The following is a 19,513-nucleotide window of genomic DNA, read 5'->3' on the forward strand; positions in this document are numbered from 1 at the left end:
TGTCCCCGCGGGGCGGAGCGCTGGCAGAGCGGACAGCCCCGAGCTGTGGGCAGGAGGAAGCGAGGAGAGCAGCGCTGCTCTGACAGGCCTGGCGCTGCACCTGTGCGCATTGCCTGGCTTGTGCCCACCCTGAGTGCTTGCACTGGGGCCTCAGCAGTGCCAACCGGCGCTGCGCTGTAGGAGAAGCGGCCGAGCCCGCTCGCAGCTGGGGCGCTCCCCAGCTTTGTAAAGCAAGGAATAAAGGCTTTATTAAACAGCGAGGGCGGGCCCAGCAGTTAAGACTAGCCCAGTCTGTGCCCGCTGGAGGACTGCCAGTACTTCCGGCTGCCACCAACCATAGAGAGGCGGGATCTAGAGCGGCCCCGACGGAAGCGGAAGTGAGCGCGGTGTTGCGCGGGGCTTCGCGGTGGTGCGCAGTGTTCCGTAATTGTGCGCTGGTCCGAGGGTGGGCCCCGTGCCTGCGGCACCGCCGCCATGGGGGAGGACGGGGACTTGGTCCCCGAGCGGGAGATGAAGGTGAGTTTGGCTCTGAGGGGGTGGCAGGTCGGCGGGCTCGGGCTTTGGTACTCAGGGGTCGGCTCCGGCCGTGAGGAGGGTGACAGACCGCTGCGGGGCTGCGAGGCCCCTTAGGGGAGCGCGGTTCCGGTGGTTTGTGTGGGCTGCGCGGGTGGTAGGCCGGGGGGTGGGTGGGGCTTGATCACTGGGGCCTAACAGGCTGGGGAGGGGTGTGTGTGTGTGGTTCGTGGCGTTGGGGGATTTATGGGGAAGCCCGGCACGGTTTGGGGTGTGCTTGAGGGCTTCTCGGCAGCGTCTGGACAAGGCTGTGGAGTGGAGGAGGGATGGACTGGCTTGGAGTGCAGTGGAGAGGTGTCCTGGTAAAGTTGGGGTGTGTGGGGGGAGGCTTTGGGCTCTGTTTGTTTTCTTGAAACACTAGGAGAGCTGGAGGTTGGGGTGGAAGGAGCTCACCTGGGGAGAGGAGATTTTAGAGGCCTTTTGGCTGTGAGCCTTGTTTTGAGGACCACATGCTTGAGAGAAGAGCAAACCTGAGCAGGTGTGGTTGTTTTGTTTGCTGTCAGGAAGAGTAAATTGGCGTCTTGTTGCATGCTGCCAGCTGCAACAATCCGTGTGTTTCCAGAGCATTGCTGTGAGGCTGTGTGAGCAGGACAGGGCTGTCAGCATATGTTCCTCCAGCCTTCTGAATCTCTGTGCAGCTGCTTTCTGCTCAGATGCTTTTAAAACCAAAGGATTTGGGTTGTTCATTTTGCAGAAGATTCTGTGTTCCTGCATCCTCCTTAGATTGCAGAAATGCAATTTTTCTGTGCTTTGGCAAAATGAAATAAGAATCAGATGCTTGGTTTGAGTTAGTGATGTTAAATACAGTGCTGTGGTCAGTGGTTGGGGAAGAAACGCTCGTTCCCAATGTGAACACAATTTTGCATAGTAATAGTGCAGCTACTGTTTCTTAATTCCTGTTTTTGCAGTTGTATCTCTCACCTTGCTTTTCTTTTTCTCCTTCTACATAAAAATAGTGTAAGTTATGAGATAAGTGAGTGCACAAAATATGTACTGAGTAATTGCTGGCGGTGGGTGAAAGGAGTAACTGTATCTGTTCTGTGCATGATAAACTACAGTAGCTAGCAAAGATACAGCTAAGTAGTTGTATGCTTTGTAGCTTTTAGGCAACAAGTATTTTGTTTCTTTCTCTTTCTTCTCCTCTGTCCATTGGCTACTTTCAGGTATATTTCTGAGAGGAGTTGAATGTCTGAGACAGATTCAGCTCCTACAAGTTTTATGAGAACAGGCTGCTGTATAGAAGAGAGCTTCAACCAGTGCTTCCAGTAACAGTAAAACTCTGATCTCAGTCTTTTGTAGGCAAAACAGAAGATGTCCAGTGATAGCATGGGTATGGGTGTTCTGCAGCTCTCATGGAGATACTTTTCAGCTTACCATCTTAGAGAAATTGAAGTAAACCATTTATGTTCACCAGCATTCATAAAGCTACTTTTGAACTCTCTTCCAACAGGATTTTCAGTTCAGAGCTCTGAAGAAGGTCCGCATCTTTGATCCTCCTGATGATCTTCCCAAAGAGCGGTCCAGCCTCCTTGTAGTGTCTAACAAATATGGCCTGGTCTTTGCTGGTGGAGGAACCAGCCTGCAGATCTTTCACACTAGAGATCTTCTCATGCAAAATCAGCTTGGAGAAGATCCCAATAACATTGGTAAGACACATTTATATGTCCTGGTCTTTGCACATGCTGTTAGTAACCAGTCTCTAACCATGAACCTACATGTATATCAGAGATATTTGTGACAGGAGAGGCAGGGTTCTAACCCCAAATAAGCTTGGACTTGGAATATCCTAAAAGAGAAGAGGTGATGGCTGTTTTGCAGCTGCACTACCTAAGTGCATTCAATGGCATAAAAACTTGGTGGCAATAAAAACTGCTTGGTTTTCATTCTCATGTTGTCATTGGTAACTGTCCTACTTGAAGTATCCCTGTGTATGTACCATGAGTAAGACATGGAAAGTGTCCACTTTTTTTTCCTCCAGATTACTGAGGAATGAAAGTGTCCTTTTCTAAGAAATTGGAGACTCTTAAGACTATATTGCTAGAGATGAAGGGGTTTGCTTTCACTCAGTGAATTTTTCTGCATCAATTTTGACAGCTGCTGTTTGTAATACTGTGTGCTTAGTGACTTTTGCATAAACTTCTAACTGTATTGTTTTAAAACTTTGTTGCTGTTTAAATCCATAAACTTCATCCTCTCCTCCTTGTCTTTTGTGTTTTAAGTGGAGAATGTGCAGGGTACCTCGGTTCCCATGAAGTTTCCAGTGCAGCACTTGGCGCTAAGCTGTGATAATCTCACGCTGTCTGTCTGTATGATGTCCAGTGACATTGGTTCCTTCATTGGCTTTTTTGATGTCCGCACATTCTTTAATCAGGTAAGCTGTACACAAAGTGTTTTGTTTTACTTGCCCCTGACTGTATCATTCCTTGAGTGGTGTTTTCTGCCCCTGTGGGAGGTATCTTGTAAAGAAGTTTTTTATTAAACTCAAAATCTGCTTCTTAGCATCATAGAATGGTTTGGGTTGGAAGGAATCTTAAAAATCATCTAGTTTCAACCTTACACTAGACCAGGCTTCTCAAGGCCCCATCCAGCTTGGCCTTGAACACTTCAAGGTGCATCCAACACTTCTCTTGTCAACCTGGTCCAGTACCTTACCACCCTCTAGGTAAATAATTCCCTCCTAATGTTTGGTCTAAATCTACCCTCTTTAGTTTAAAGCCATTACCCCACTTATTTCTGTCAGTTGTTAATTTATAGGTAGGCCAAAACTGTTTGGGATTATGACTTTGAGAAATGTTTTTTGAGCTCAGCTTGGACTGTCTCAAACGTTTTTGTTTCCTAAAAGGCAAAACAGCAGAAGCGTATGTTTGCTTATCACAAGCTGGCCAAGGACTCAGGAAATGCAGCAATGGTCAATGACCTGAAGTGGAACCCCGCTAGTCCCACCATGGTGGCTGTCTGTCTGTCCGATGGCAGCATCTCTGTCCTGCAGGTCACAGACTCTGTGAAAGTGTATGCCACATTGCCTCCCTCAGTAGCTGTTACCTCTGGTGAGTTTGAGCCTTGGATAAGGTAATGTTGGATACTTAAGAATAAAGGTGGAAAGACAGGTGTAAGAAGAAAAGCATTTTGTCTCAGGAAGAAGTTTCTTAAAGAATTAAAATAGATCATGAACAGAAGGATTTATACTCCCTAAGACTTTGAAAATAACTGCTAATATAATCACACTGATAATTACCACTGACTGTATCCCTCTCTCCCAAATTTAGCACAATTGGTACATCTTTGTGACAACTCTAATCTAATTCTTAGGCTTCTGTCTATAGTTTTAACTTGTCCCTATATATTTGTGTCAACCGAAGTGTATGCTTGAAATGTAACTGGATATATTCCACTATAGGGCAAAGCAGTACAGAGGCACGTGGGAATGAAGTTTACACTTGTTTGCAGCTTAGTTAGTATGAGGATTAAGAATTTCAGCTCTTCTTTCAGTTTGTAATCTAAAAGACAAGACCGTGGTACTCACAGGAATTGTATTCAGATTCATGGAGTTTTGCAGAGGAAAAAAATGCAGCTTTAATTTATTGGTCCTGCTTTATGGGACCTTGTAACTCTACATTTCCTTAATGCTGATGAAGATCTCTTTTTTTCTTTAGTGTGTTGGAGCCCAAAGGGAAAACAACTGGCTGTAGGGAGGCAAAATGGCACTGTGGTGCAGTATCTGCCTGTAAGTGTTGTTGCCACTAAGACACCTGCTTGCTTGTTTGCATTATGCTTTAATTGTTTGCATCTCAGTGTACAGAATTTGAATTGGGTGGCATGTGATGTGAGCCATGCCCAAGCACTTCAGTAACATTAAAGTGTCTTAGACCAGTGCTGGGTTTAGCTTAAGGTGTGCACCTGCCACTTAAGTGTAGTGACTTCACCGTGGCACGTGATGAGTGTTAATGAGAGAGTGAGTCACTACAAAACAATTCTTTGGAGTTTCTCCAAAACTTACAGTTTAGTTGTTTGGGGGCTTTTTTTTCTTAGTACTTAAGGGTATTTTTATTTGCAGAATCTGCAAGAGAAGAAAGTAATCCCTTATCCTCCCTTTTATCAGGCAGACAATCCTGTTAAAGGTACATCTTTTTGTTTAACTTGCTTCCTCCTTTAAATCTATGTCTAAATCTATCTTTTAAATCACTCTATGAGGAAGTATTTTGAAGTGTATCTGACTGAGGTATTTGTTTCCTTCTCTTTCAGTTTTGGATGTGCTGTGGATTGGCACATATGTCTTTGCTATTGTATATGCAGCTGCTGATGGGACGCTGGAAACACCCCCAGAAGTGGTTGTGGCAATATTGCCTGTAAGTTTCCAATAAGTCACAGCTACAGAGAAGTTTGTTTGTTCTTTCTGTTTGTGACAATGGCGCCTGCTTTTATTATGTATATTGACATCATTTGGAATTTGAGTTTACTGTACCTTGATGAAATCATATTTACAGGATATCACTTGGTTTCTGCATTGGGCAGTAATTTATTAATGCTGGTCTTTCAGAAAAAGGAAGAGAAGCGACCAGAGAAGTTTGTGAATTTCATGGAGCCTTGTTATGGAAGCTGTGCTGAAAGACAACATCATTACTACCTCAACTATGTTGAGGAATGGTGGGTTGTGAAAATCATGACAAAGCTTTTCCCTTGTGCATGTCTGAGTAGTCTGTGCTTCTCCTTGTAGTGTTTCTCCCTTCTGTAAACTACATAAGACCTGAATATGAGCTAAATGAAATTGCCACTTTGAAAATGCTTTATGAAAGTATGGCTAATTTCTCCTTTATTTTCATGACAACATACATCCTGGTGACTAATTTTAAAGGAAAAAAAATGCAAGCATTCTACCGAGATGGAGCCAGTTGTGTTTCCTTCATCTTGGGGGGAATAGTCTGCTTCATACTGTTGTAACTTCTTTGTTATTTATGAATTTAGATAGATGATAATGATTTGCAGAGCTAGAGACCTTGCATGGATTGTCACACATCTCGTAACCTACTGGTGTCCATCCTTACAGGGATCTAATTCTGGCAGCTTCAGCTGCTTCCACAGAAGTCAGCATTCTTGCCAGGCAAGGAGATCAGGTAATGCTTTTTTTTCCTGCTGCATTTATGTATACAAACCTCCTTTTTCTTGAAAATCTAAGCAAGTGGAACTTCTGTAAGACCTGCAACATGACAACATGGTATGCTTTTAAAAAGCAAAACAAAAAGACAAGCACCAAAACCAAGCAAACAAAATCCAAAACATTCAGGTTGTGCGAAATATTAAGGTAAACGTAAACCTTAGAAGAACAAGAGATCTGAATGACACAAAGGGTAAACAGAAAGACTGTATGTTGTCAACCAAGTAACACATGTCTGTTTTTCATGATTTACTTGGTAGTCTAAAAATGTGGTCAAATTCACTGTAATAAGAAGTGACTCGTATGAGGTCATCAATGGAAGTAGGACATGAAGAGTATCTGTCCTTGAGTCTCACTTCAGATCTGACTTGCAGTGCTGTGGAAGAAATGTCAGCCAGTTCTGTGAAGGACTCTGGTACTTCTGTTGTTTATTTATCTGACAAATTCAGGTAGAAGCTCTCCAGATTAACTTTCAGTTGTAGTAGAGTAATGTACTGAAGAAGGCTGAACACAGGAAAACAGTAGTCAGAATAATAATAACTTTTTTTTTTTTTGCAGAACTGGGAATCATGGATTTTGGAGGACTCCAGCAGAGCAGAACTTCCTGTGACAGATAAAAGTGATGATACTTTGCCTGTTGGTGTTGCTGTAGACTACACCAATAACATGCCTATCCCGATCAGTAAGTCTTGTTAGTCTCGTGAAATAGCACAATAGTAGCAATATATGAGATATTCTTGAGAAGCAATCCAGTGCTTTAGGGACCCGGCAGATTCATCTGAAAGTGGGGCTGACACACTACCAGTCCTACATTTTTATAGGAAGCCCACAGCACATGCACAACTACATCTCTGTAAGGATTCAACTATTAGATGCAGTTCTTCCTGAAAGCTTGCAGCAGATTGGGATGCTGCAGTAACAGACATGGAAGGGAAAGCACCTCAGTTAGGTTTGTGTTTCACAGAACTGGGGTAATAATGAGTTTAAAAGAGCCATATTCTGTTAGGGATTTCACACTGCTGATGTGGTTTTCATGATGCTTGTAGCTTCTGTCATTTTGCAGAACTTTTTATTAAGTATGTTTGCAGTGGTCTAAAGGGGAAATAAAGGGTTGGTTACAAAACCAGAAAAAGCAAGAATCGTTGAGGTGAATGTGTAGGTTTTAATTCTGCATTAAAGCACAGGGCCTGTACTAACTGAACCCTGCTGTGCTTTGCATCTATCCGGTTACATTACTGGTGTACCTTCTGTGCTGCCTGAAGGCTCTTCAAAGCACGTTGTCAGTGGCTGAAGCGGAAAATACATCTGAGCTATTGTGCTCTACCTCAGTGAATTCTGAAAGCTCTCTCTTGCAACCCAGAGACATTAAAATAGAGATGCGTTCAGGCAGAGTGTAAGGTAGTGCAGTTGTGTTCCTGAAGAGCACAGGAGGGTGCCGATTAACTGGGAACTGCAGCAGCCTTTACCTGAATGACAACCTACAGCAGGGAATTGAGGTCAAACTTTAATGCAAAATTGAATTTGAAGCATTTTCTGTTAACCTGTACGTTTATTAGCTTAAGGAATCTGTCCGAGCAGCCTCGTTAAGCCCAGATTGTGCTGCCTTGGAGTTTTTAGAAAGGTTTTTGGAGAAGCTTTTTGATAACTGTGTTCTCATTTAGTGTAGTCAGTTCCTTTTTGACCGCACATTATTTGATTTTACAGTTTTGCAACAAGTTTGGATCGAAAAGGAAGTATATTTGTCCTGGAACACACTTCCATGTGGAGTTTTCCCTTCCCCAACTACAGCCAGTATTAGAGGCATGTGGCCCTTCACTGCACCAGCCAATAAAAAAAAATGCTAATATTTAAATGAATTTCTTTTCATTCTATATTTACTTTTTTATATTAAGTAAAGTTTATAGAAAATGCTTTAGGAATAGTTTGGGGCCTTTAACTGTGCTGAGAATACTTGAACTGAAGCAGACTAGCTCAAGATGGTGCCGATGAGAGTAGGAACGGGAGGGGAAACCTTGGTTGCTGTGCTTATGTATGTGATCTCTGGCAGGTGATGAGAAGACCCTTCCTCCAGCACCAGTTCTCATCTTGCTCTCTACGGATGGTGTGCTCTGCCCATTTTACATGATCAATCAAAATCCAGGAGTCAGATCGCTTCTTGTGACCCCAGAGCCATTGCCAGCAGCAGGGGAGAGAGCACCAAAATCACCAGGTGAGTGCTGCAGTGGGTTAAGGAAAGATTTGTGGATCTTTGTCGTCTTCATCTGTGAGTTTGTTATTTAGATAGACACGCAGTCACAGAAAATGTTGTATGTTTTGATTTATAATGATAATGGGATCAGCTCTTGGGTGTTTTATGCTCACCAATCAGTTCTCCATCTCTTGTACATCCAGATGAAATAATATAGTCCTGTTCATCCTAGGGGATCTCAGACAGTTTTCAGACAGTGCATTTAAACCCCTCCATGCAATGAACCTTTGGGGAACAGGACCAAAGCAATTCTAGGAGGCCTTTTGCCCACTGGAACTGCAGCAGTGACTGCAGGCTCCACTTGGGGACAAGGATCAAATGCTGTGCAGACCTAGAGCAGGGTCCATTTGCACCCAGGAGATGATGTTTTTCCTCTCTGTGTTCTTATCATGGCCTCCCATGGCAAAACAAACATGTTTGACTGCAGAAACAGCTTACTTAAGTTATAGCTTTCTTCAGCACTGTGAAAACAGTGTCAGGAGGTGAAAAGCAATAGTTGGACTGTATGTTGGGTACCATATATAGTGTGAAGTAGACAGTTCCCTATTCTAGGGTAGACAGATCAGTTGGTTGTTCTGCTTCTCTGCATGCATGCAGTAAAAATTGCAAGCCCACCATTTTCTTTCCTAAGCCTGCATTTGCTTCTCCTTCTCCAAACAGAATGCATCTGTTTGGCATCCTGCCTCTCTGCAGTGCTGGCTGACTTGTGTGCTGACAGCCTTTTTTATGTGAGATGGCAGGAACCTCATCAAAAGCAGTGGAGAAATGTGAAAGCTTTTCACTGGGAATTCCAGGTGATGTTAATCTAGTTAGATGCGAGTAAACTGCAGTATTGATCACAGCTTGGACTTTGTGCACTCATTTGCTGGATGTGAGGACTGGAAACCCTCTTCCCTCCTCACTTTTCTTCACTGTGCTGTCTGCCTAGTGAATGAGGTTGTACCTAACTGTCCCATCAAATAGTGTTTGGCCTCGCAGTACCTTCTGCCATTAGTCAGTGCAACCAAATGAGTCTCTACCTATTTATGTTTCTGCAGGAAGTACTGTCACAGCTCCGACCACTCCGCCAACTTCTTTAAAGCCTGATGCAGTACCAGCTGTTGCTCCTGCCCCAAGTCAGCCTCCTGCAGGAGATGGAGCAGCTGCTTTTTCCTTTACACCTTCAACTGCAAAGGTGCCTAGCTCTACAGGCAGTGAACTTCCACCTTACCCCTTTGCCACCGATACCTCCAAGCAAGTCCTGGCTCCAAGTCTTACAGGAGCAGCAACATTCTCTTTCTCCTCTGCTTCTCCTAAGGCATCCATAACACCAGCTCCTTCTGTGGGCACTACTGCAGCCACTGCCACATCCTTCTCCTTTGGATCCATTAACTTGAAACCATCTGCAGAAAGTTCACCTGGACTGCCACACTCCACAGCTCCTGCTGCACAGAAGTCATCTTTTGTCCCTTCGGCTTCTTCAGTTAAAGTGAATCTCAATGAGAAGTAAGTATAAAGATGCTGTAGTGCAGTGGATGGATAGTTGTTAAATCAGTCCAGGTGTGGACAATGTGTGGTAGTTCTGAACATCACACAATGGTTTCTGGCTTTTTGCCCTGACAGCTGTTCTCCATACTCCCAGAAAAGCTCTGAGGAAGCTCCTCTTTATCTAAGACATATCTGTCTTGGCTGTGAAAACCCTCAGCCCTTCTCATGCTAGAGATGATGTTCATGGTCGGATTATTAGTTGGGAAAGATGCCAGAGTCCTAGTTTTCTCATGCCTTTACTTCATAGGCATGACATAATACAATAATTCCATGTTGTGGTTTGGGATAAGTCATAGTTAAAGACACTTGAGAAACACTGGGACTTGAAAACTCTTGTAGCTGTTTTAGTGTAGTGGTGGTAACACAAGTTTTTTTTCACTGTTTTTGAAGATTCCTTATCTCCAACCTGAAGAGTAATTTGCAGAGCTGGAGGAGGCTGTATCCATTTATCCATAAATCCATTAGATTTCTTTTCCACTGTGTTGGATGGAGGAGATGCCATCCCACATGGTTCTTAACTGGATGCTTGCTCAGTGGACATAGGACCTGAAATCTTCAAAGCTTGTTCATGCTGAGCCATTCATGGCAGCTGAAGTAGAGCTGATACTGTTTATAAACTAGGCAAAATAGATTTGAGTGATGCATATTCTTGGATTTCGTGTACTTATTCTTCCCTCTAACTCCTGAGACTTGCTCCCATTTTCAGAAAGAGCGGTTTGAAACAGAGCTATGTTAATTGGAGCTGCTTTCCATGGAGAGCAGTTTTTGTGTAAATGTTTTTAAACAAATTTCTGATCATTCAAATGATTATTTTTTAATGAGAATAATCTTTGCTACACCGAGATCTGATGGTAGCTTTTAGGGCTTCTTGCATTTCATATTTTGTGTATAAAGCAAACGATACGCTTGTGAATTGGCTGAATATTCAACTTCGCTGCCTTGAGGGCCCAAGTTTGAAGATGAATGGAAGTTCAAATTTTCTTGCAGAGTTTCTCTTTAAGCTTTGTTGTAAGGCTGGTACTGAAGGGTGGCTCAGATTTGCTATAGTGGGTGCTTTTGTGCAAAATGAAGAGGTACATTTTGAAACAGGGGAGGACTTCTTGCTGGCGTTTGGTTTTTCCTCTCAGGTGGTCTATGGTAGCAGACTTTACAGGTTCCAACTAGTCCAAAATATCCCTGATGGTACCTTTCCACCATTTCCAAAAGCTACACTTGAAATTTTGGGTCTGGAGCTTAAGTCATTGCTGATCCCAGAGGTTGTTCATTTGTTAGAGCTTAATGGTTTCTTTTAGATGGAGTGAAACAGCTTGGACCAGTTCAGAGCTGAAAACCACTCTGCTTTCTTCTGCAGGTTCACTGCTGTAGATACTTCATCTCCGACTACCAGCAGCGGTCCTACCAGTTCCACAATGTTTTCATTCTCAACCACTTCAAAAACTGTTTCTGGAGGTCCTCTGAGTCAGCCTGTGACTCTCTCAGCCTCTCCTACCACACCACTGAAGACTTCAACCCCTGCACCTGCTGCAAGTAGGTAGCACCACTGATGCATAAGCCGTTACAAACCATGTTCTAAAAATGTTAGAAACCTGATCGCTACATCTGTCTATTTTTATTTTTTCCTGTTGCTTTGACTAGTGCAGCAGTTGTTCTGATCTGCACACTGTAATGCTCTCATGGGCTTAATACTGAAACTTTGAAGTTTTTCCATTTGTGTAGTTTGTTCCCCGCAGAGACAGCTCTCCGTATTGAAATAATATGTTCAGGTTTTTTTAAGCTTATCTAGAAGTTCTGATGCTTTCAGTGCTCTGTGATACTGCTGTGATTACAAAGTATTTCTGGGCAGTCATACAAATCTTTACTCTCTCTTGTGGATGGAGTATCCAGAGTACAAGATGTTCAGAAGTGAGTTTAAATTAGATGACGTTAATTTGTTAATAGACTAATATTCCACCTCTGAAGGTCTGTGTGACTGGGGGTCTTGGGATCCTTCAGGGGTGGTACAGCCAGATAATGGAGAGTAGAGCTGTTGCCATTAACAGAGAAATTGAATGGCAGTAAAGCTGCACCTGAAGATGTTTCTTTTTTCAATGGGGCCCATAACGTTGTTGGATTTGACATTGGTGATTGTACTTGTTTAATCGCAACCTGTTTTCTCATGCTTAATATAGATTCATAAATCACTGTTCCTCTATTTTTAAATTCCAGTGGCGCGTCCTGCTCAAAACGTGCCTGCAGCTTCCTTACTACAGAAGACAGCCAAAACCACCCCTTCTGCAGCAAAACCAGGCTCTACTCAGGTAATGAGAACTTGAGTGGATTCTTCTTAGTGGGTGAATGCTTTCATAGCCCTTGAATTGCTTTGAATTCCTTGGACTAATTGAATAATCTTAGGTCGAAGAACTGGCTTACTTTAGACATAAATAAAGATTGCAAGTCAGTGGGACCACAGCTGTGTTCCTTGCATGACTTCTGAAAAACAAAACTTCGCAGTATATTGCCATGATCAGAGTTGTAGGAACTAATTCTTACTGTTGTTATGGAAATGAGCATTTAACAGCTCTCCCAGCTAATCAGCAGCCAAGTGTTGCTTTGATGATATCTTGAGACACCAAATCTAGATAACAAAATCAAAATGTAATACAGAGCAGCACATAAAGATTTCCTTTGCTTTCACAAGGCTTTAGCCACGTGTCTGCAGTACTACTTTGAACATGCATATGCCTTTGTACCAGTATGGAACAAATGTTTATGAGTATGGCAACTGTCTTCCTGGTGACCAGGGTCTGGAGTTCTAAAAGCAGACTTTTAATATTAAAAGCTCCCTACATAATATTAACTAAATATTAATATTAACATACTTAATATTGTGTGTGGGGTTGTTTGTTTGTTTGTTTATTCCTCCAGGGCAAATCAGCACTCTCCAGTGCTGCTTTAGACAAACCTGCCCACCAGTGGAAGGATTCAGACCCTGTCATCGCAGGAATCAGAGAGGAGGTGAGACTTTTATTTATTTATTTTTTTCAAGCAATTTTCTTCATTTTAGAAGCTGGAGGCATTTCTTTTCAATTTGCAAGCATTATGATGATGTCTTTCAGTAGTTCAGGAACCAGAATGGAAGATTTTCAGAAGGTGATAATGCTGTTTGTATGTCCTGTTCAGTCATCTTTAATTTCAATTCCTGTGGTGGAAACATTGGGTATTCTTTCCTATTACTTTGCAAGAAGAATTTCTTGCTGTGATTATAAAGTGACGCATATTAGTGGTTTTGTAGAAACATCTGTGACTTTTGTTCCAGACCGTGCTATATGTTAGTGGCTGCCTTTACTTCTTTACTTTGCAGATTGCACATTTTCAAAAGGAAATGGAGGAGCTGAAGGCCCGGACTTCCAAAGCCTGTTTCCAAGTGGGTACTCCAGAGGAAATGAAAACGTTGCGAACTGAGTCAGATGATCTCCACACCTTCCTCTTGGAAATTAAAGAAACAACCGAGGTGAGAAGTGTGACTGAGTACCCTCAAACTGTTTAACTCCTCAGCAATGACTGCTGTCACCTGATGTTTCCACTTAACCTGCTAGCATTGAACAAGTGTAGATTGAACCTCTTAAGTATGCAGCGTTTGCTCTTTCAGATGAACATTTGCAGAAGCCTTTGTGTTAGAGACGGCAGTGGAAAAATGTTGCTTTGACCCTTATCCTATCTGTTCTATTTGCAGTCGCTGCATGGAGATATTAGTACTCTGAAGACAACCTTGCTGGAAGGATTTGCAGGGGTAGAAGAGGCTAGAGAACAGAATGAGCGGAATCATAGCTTGGGGTATTTGCACTTACTTTATAAGAAACCTTTGGATCCCAAGAGTGAAGCACAACTTCAGGTATGAAGCATGGTAACCAGCTTAAACTAGAACTTTAAATAAGATAAGTGGGACTTGTGTGTGCAAGTTCCCAGTGGTTTTGTTCTGCCGTAGGTATTTTCCACATAGTGTAGTGAAAGTGTGATTAGTTTTGTTTCCCCAAGTTTGCACTGCGTGCAGTTAGCAGTGATGAGTCAAAATTTCTGCACTCTTTGTTACAGCTCTGGTGATGAGAACGCTATTTGACCCTAAGAAAGATAGAGTGAATGTGCCCTACAAATGCACGCTTTTGTGCACTGATAAATTCCCCTCAAGAGGTTTGACTGGCAGGCTGAAGGCATAACTGAGTGTCATCTTTGTTGCAGTAGGTATCAAGAACGTGCATGCAGAAAGTACTAGGAATCAGCTGATCCAGTGTAACTTTTTTAGGTCTCATCTCTAATTTTCACCTGGATTTTGTGGGTTGATTCACAGTCTGAATTTTAGGCCTTCTTTGATGTCTTGTATTTCTCTGTGAAAAGTTTATGCTTGTGACTTCAGAGAGATGATAACCCTGAAATGTACATTTCACTGATGTTGAAAGGATCGTGTGAAAAGAATCACAAGAGTAGGAGAGAAGTGGATCGTTATGTAAGGAGAGAGCTTTCAGGTCAACTTTCTGAAAGTTTACTGCAAGGACAGCTTTACTCTGAGTTAGATTTTGTTCATTTTGCATTACCCTTGTTCACCTGGATGAACACTTGGTTAGCTTCTTACACTAGTTTCTAATGAAGCTTTAAAAAAAAAAACAAAACACCCCTGAGACTTTTCTGATGTCCAGGCATATTGATGTGCTGTTCAGAATTGACACTATATAATGCTTATAGTTGCTAGAGAGGAAATCAGTGCCTTGTTATGTGTAACACAAAGCTTGCAGTAGTACTGGGTTTGGTTTCAGGTTGGCTTTGTTACATGAGAATTTCATGCTGTATCTTGAAAACCTTTGCAGTGGAATCCTTCCCAAACAACGTTACTTGGCTGGTTCATCATTGTGCTTAAGTGAACATTCTGTTGAGATGAGCTGAAATGAAATGTGATTTTCATTTCCATTTTATGAAATGCAAATTAAAGACATGTTCATGCTGTGACAGGTTGGAGGGATGACAACTATGAGACAGAAAGCTGGTTTTGGTTAGGAGCAGGTCTTGTAGCAAGAGCTATCTGGCTTCATTGTGCCAGTTTTGCAGCTGTGTGGTTATGGAGAAGTCACTTAATTCTCTTCGTGCCTTATTTTTTTTCCATTTCCAACCTATAAAAATCAAGTTAATTCTTTTCATTATCGTGTGAGCTGCAAGTGTTCGTGAATGCTTTTGTGAATCGTGGTCTGTGAATGCTGGTATTCCAGAGCCATGTGAATAGCCTGCAAGGATTCGATTACCTCTAACTGTTAGACAGTTCAGTGTTGTGAAGTGGGAGCAAATGACTCATCTTCTGGAAATGAAGTTTGAAATAAGATTTGTTTTGTACGATGCCTGATGTTTGTACCACCTTTTTCTGAAAAGACCTGGCAGTGTTCTGCAAATGTTATGGAAAGTCATATGTATTCTTCAGAGCTAGGATAAAATGGCCAGGCCAAACCCTGTACATACTCCACAAATTAATAACTAGGTTTTCTCTATGGTGCATTCTGTGTTGCTGGTTAAATTTTCCAGGCAAAAATGTGGGTAGGTGTGCTATGGCTCGGACTGATTGAACCCAAAGGGTCTTCACCTTCTTTTACTGAAACGGAAGGTTCTGAAGTGAATTGAAATCTGATTTTTTTTTTTTTGCATGGCAGGAGATTCGACGCCTGCACCAGTATGTAAAGTTTGCTGTTCAGGATGTGAATGATGTTCTGGATTTGGAATGGGATCGGCACCTGGAACAGGAGAGAAAGCAGAAGTAAGTAACTGAAACTGGAATACAGACCTGTGTGGATCTTATCAGTGAACCAGTCACTGCCCATCATCAATATAGAAAACCCTTTTTCTGTTTAACAGGACAATCTTTTTGTGGGGTTTATGAATAAAGTTTAATTAAGACACGCAAGAGGAGAGCTGTAGGTTCAGATTACTTGGCTGTGGAAGTATGTTACATCTTGCTACATCCCTTTGCCTGGCAAAATAGTGCTTATGATAGAAAAACCTGTAAAATTAGCTGTGTAGGGACTAAATGCATTCATTGATGGGAGCTAATGAAACCTTCCTAATAAATAAAATATATTCTAGTAAATGAGCTAAACAAGTAAATTTGTGGCACATCCAAAGGAGAAATGTGCATTTGAGACAAACAAAATTGCCTTTTGTGTTTAAACCAATCTGTGTTTGACCTCCATGGAGTAGAACTAGCAGGAACCACCAAACCACTTTGTATATGCATGTCTGCTTGTAGACAGATATGTAGAACCATTTTGATCCTTGTTTCTTGGTCTGATGTCTTAAGGCGTCTGATTGTTCCTGAACGAGAGACTTTGTTTAACACCCTTGCTAATAACCGGGAAATAATCAATCAGCAGAAGAAGAGACTAAATCAGTTGGTGAACAGCCTACAGCAGCTCCGACTCTATAATCAAACATCTCAGTGGAGTGTTCCCAGTGATACATCCTCTCCTAGCAGTACTCAAAGGTATGTGAAATTTGAGTTCCTGAGCGGCGTTGCCACTGCTTTCTTGCCCCCAGCAGTATACAAGTGTGTTTGTCCTCCAGAGAATGATGTTTTGCGGACCTGGTGTGTGAGAACAGTACATCCTAGAAATGATACGGTACAGAAGCTCTTTTGTGTTTGTGTGATGCAATGTTTGATGCTCATCACAAATTCCCCTTGAAAGTTATGTTTTTATAATAGCGTAATCAGGATAATTGAACCTCTGTGCAGAGGTACTGCTGGTTTTGTGTGAACTCAGGGGAAGAAGTGAATGACTCTTAGAAATTTCCAAAGTAAATCAGGATGTGTACATATAAACAGAACAGTATGTAGAGGAACCAGCTATTCTTCCAGATAAGTTAGTAGTTCTAGTGATTCATTTTGGCCTCTTTTTGTTCTTAATTTGGTTGATTTCTTTCTGCTGATCATATTTAACTGTTCTGCTGTGTCACAGTTTTGATAGTGACCTTGAAAGCCTGCGCAGTGCCTTGATGAAAACTACCTTGGAATCACGTGCCAAACCCCCACCTAAAGCACCTGGTAATGTATTCTTTCTTCCTGGTATTCATGTATAAATGTTAAAGCTTTGGTAAAGACTTAATAACTCTCTTCTGTTTTCAGCTAAGTTGTCCCCTGTGAAGCTGACACAGTTGAGGAATTTTCTAGCCAAGAGGAAGACTCCACCAGTTAGGTCTATGGCTCCAGGTAAACCTTTAGCTATGTTAAAAGTCTGGAATGCTTTGTAGGAGAGTGAGTTACCTCCTGTGGGAACCAGTGCTGAAATTAGCTTAGGGCAGCTTCTCACAGCCTCTGCCCTTACCTTATCCTTACTGCTCCCTCATCTGCCCTCAGTAAGAATTTACTTCAGTTACAGTCTTAACGAAAGTTGCGTTTGCTGGCAGTTGAGAAGTCATATCCTAGCAATGTAAGATTGAAGCAAGCCAGTAGAAGAGCATCCTAAAATAGGTTGCATGTCTTAGCTGTTAGGCTGGATGGTTCTCTCATCTTAGTATACGTGTGTCTTTTGTTTCTGTTGTTGTAGCAAGTTTGTCCCGATCTGCCTTCTTGTCCACAAGATACTATGAAGACTTGGATGAAGTCAGTTCAACATCCTCAGTTTCTCAGTCTCTGGAGAATGAGGATCTGCAGGCAGCGGACCAGGAAGAGGAGGCTGCTCCCATCCAAGTCCCTCGTCATGCCCCTGTGGTCCGCACTCCGTCTATCCAGCCTGGTTTGGTGGCTCAGCCTCCATCCTTTGGGAAACAACACCCCTCCTTGGGCACTCTATGTGAGTTGCTTTGCAGTGTTTCTGCTGTTCTGCATGTGTTCCTGTCAGTGTCTTTAACCAATGTATCAATTGCCAGTGCTTCAAATCCTGGAGAAATGAGATTGCAGCAGAGAGATTTACATTGCCAAGTTCCCAGAAGCAGCTAGCAGAGTGGCATTGTAATCTTGTGAACACACTAAACTACCTAAATGCACTAAAGGACCTTGACTCACTGACTATATTTTGACAGCTTGTTACTTATAGATCATACTGGCCATAGGTGGCACTGTGTTCCTTTAGTAATTTGCCCTATTTCTTAAAATGCTGCCCCTCAAAACAGAAGGCTGAAGTACTTCTGCATTTGGTGGGTGTGCACAAGGTTAGGACTTCTGAGCCCAGAAACAGTAAAAACTAAATTTGCATATACTCAGATTTCCTTGTCTGCAGAGAACTTGAACACCATAAAATGAAAAATAAGCTGTCAGTAGAAGTGACTACAACAACAAACTGAAAGTCTTCTGATGCACTGAAATGACAACTACTGCAATTCATTGAGTTACTCAAACTGCCTGTGCTAGAAAAGTGTCAACTGTCTTATCAGATGGAAGCTGCATAATTGTAGGAACTGTACTTTGCAAAGGCTTTCAAGTTTTCCTGATTTGAAAAGATACAGTGAACTGTAATATTTTTTTGTTTCCTGTTTAGTGCCTACATCTTCGAACAGAATCATCCCACAAGGGGCAGACAGCACAATGCTTGCAACAAAGACTGTGAAACATGGGGCCCCTGCTCCCACCGTCACTGTTCCAGCACCCCAGGCAGCTGCAGCGGCAGCCCTGCGGAGGCAGATGGCCACCCAGTCCCCAGGTAAAAGGATGGCTGATTGCTCAAGTCACCCTTGAGCATTTGAATGTGGATTTCACAGGAATTCAGCACTCTTAAAGGAACAGACTGTTGCAGTGCAACACATCTCTATGTGTTGTGCTTCTGAGCTATCCAGTGGTTTTTGTCTTCCTTTATCCTTTAAGCTACTGGTATAAGATGCCTGGGAAACTCCCGCATCACCTTTCTTTGTATCCCATCTGATCTGTGCAGTGGCAGAAAAGCCAGTGACTTAGGAGACCCTGGTACAACTGAAGAATTGATTTGTTGATGTCCTTACTGAAGGCTGAGATGGCCAACTATCTGGGCAGATATGCCACATACCTTCTAGAAACTTACATGGATTTCTTCTGGAGTTACTCAGAGACACCATACTGATTGCAGAGTTTAATATGGGGAAGGTATTTACCACATTTCTTTTTTTTTCTTAAAGCTGTGAGCACCTCCTTGACTGAATCAACTCTGAAGAACGTTCCTCAGGTGGTGAATGTGCGAGAACTCAAGACTGGTGCGTTGACTCCAGCTGTCTCTACAGTAATAGGGTGAGTGGAATCTCCCTTTTTTTTATGGTAGCCTTCACTAGTGCTTGCAATAGAGCACATCTACCAGTGTAGAGCCATAGTCTGACTTAATGTGAAGTGGTGAGTGTGTTTAGAAATGAGTCTTGTTTGTGGAATGAATGGAAAAAGTATTTTCTTTCCAGATCAGGACAAGCCATTAGTAAATCCTTGAGTGAACAAACAAGACCGATGTCATCATCCTCCATTTGTCTATGAAATGTGTTTTAATTCATTCTCTCCTGCATAAATCCAGTGGTTTTATTGTGAACACACACTTCGAATCTGAGATTTCCAGTTACTAATACTGTTTGGTCTCCTTCTACAATGGAAGTGCACCTCTGTTGCTGAGTGTGGTCTGTGGACTTAAGCTGTCTAAATGCTGTTTTTTCTACTTCCTTGTCAATTACAGAGGAAAACTCTGGGGTTATGCCTCTCCCATCTGTTTCCTGACTCACCCTCTGGGAGAGGTAGAACAGTACTTTTGCTTCTCTGAAAACTTGTCTTAAATTTCTTGACATCAGACTTTTGACTGAAGGGTTGGGTGTTGATCACTTTGGAAGAATACAGAGCTGTAAAGCTGTCATCCTCATAGGGAAACTATGAAGGTTGGCTTCTGGTACTTAACCTTGAATTTAAAATTTCTTCTGAGTTAGCTGTAACTCTTGACTTTCCTACTCTCTGCTGCCTAGAGACAACAGCTAGCTCAGCTCATTCCAGAGATTTCTGTCTTATCACCATGCTCTGTCACCAGCTGCAGAACTAGTCCCTTTCCCTCTGCTGGTAACGACCTTGA

The 19,513-nt window shown here is 42.4% G+C and overlaps 1 protein-coding gene across 3 annotated transcripts in view; it reads left to right on the forward strand.

Moving 5' to 3' along the window:
- Window positions 1–364: 364 nt before the first annotated feature.
- NUP214 (nucleoporin 214) overlaps window positions 365–19,513 on the forward strand; it is a 39,136-nt gene continuing 19,987 nt past the window's right edge. For 2 of the 3 annotated variants that reach the window (XM_040649366.2, XM_040649367.2), the window contains exons 1-24: window positions 365–516; window positions 2,024–2,219; window positions 2,793–2,944; window positions 3,416–3,620; window positions 4,227–4,297; window positions 4,628–4,691; window positions 4,816–4,919; window positions 5,111–5,217; window positions 5,618–5,684; window positions 6,284–6,407; window positions 7,773–7,934; window positions 9,011–9,458; window positions 10,852–11,027; window positions 11,706–11,797; window positions 12,405–12,494; window positions 12,841–12,990; window positions 13,213–13,371; window positions 15,167–15,270; window positions 15,811–15,993; window positions 16,466–16,551; window positions 16,633–16,716; window positions 17,054–17,299; window positions 17,984–18,145; window positions 18,594–18,702. In XM_040649366.2, the coding sequence (XP_040505300.1) occupies window positions 475–516; window positions 2,024–2,219; window positions 2,793–2,944; window positions 3,416–3,620; window positions 4,227–4,297; window positions 4,628–4,691; window positions 4,816–4,919; window positions 5,111–5,217; window positions 5,618–5,684; window positions 6,284–6,407; window positions 7,773–7,934; window positions 9,011–9,458; window positions 10,852–11,027; window positions 11,706–11,797; window positions 12,405–12,494; window positions 12,841–12,990; window positions 13,213–13,371; window positions 15,167–15,270; window positions 15,811–15,993; window positions 16,466–16,551; window positions 16,633–16,716; window positions 17,054–17,299; window positions 17,984–18,145; window positions 18,594–18,702 (3,383 nt within the window). In that variant the 5' untranslated portion in view covers window positions 365–474. The remainder of the gene's footprint in view (window positions 517–2,023; window positions 2,220–2,792; window positions 2,945–3,415; window positions 3,621–4,226; window positions 4,298–4,627; window positions 4,692–4,815; window positions 4,920–5,110; window positions 5,218–5,617; window positions 5,685–6,283; window positions 6,408–7,772; window positions 7,935–9,010; window positions 9,459–10,851; window positions 11,028–11,705; window positions 11,798–12,404; window positions 12,495–12,840; window positions 12,991–13,212; window positions 13,372–15,166; window positions 15,271–15,810; window positions 15,994–16,465; window positions 16,552–16,632; window positions 16,717–17,053; window positions 17,300–17,983; window positions 18,146–18,593; window positions 18,703–19,513) is intronic. The other variant, XM_015279738.4, reaches the window with a different exon arrangement.

This window comes from Gallus gallus, chromosome 17 (assembly GCF_016699485.2).
Source record: "Gallus gallus isolate bGalGal1 chromosome 17, bGalGal1.mat.broiler.GRCg7b, whole genome shotgun sequence".
Lineage (NCBI taxonomy): Eukaryota > Metazoa > Chordata > Aves > Galliformes > Phasianidae > Gallus > Gallus gallus.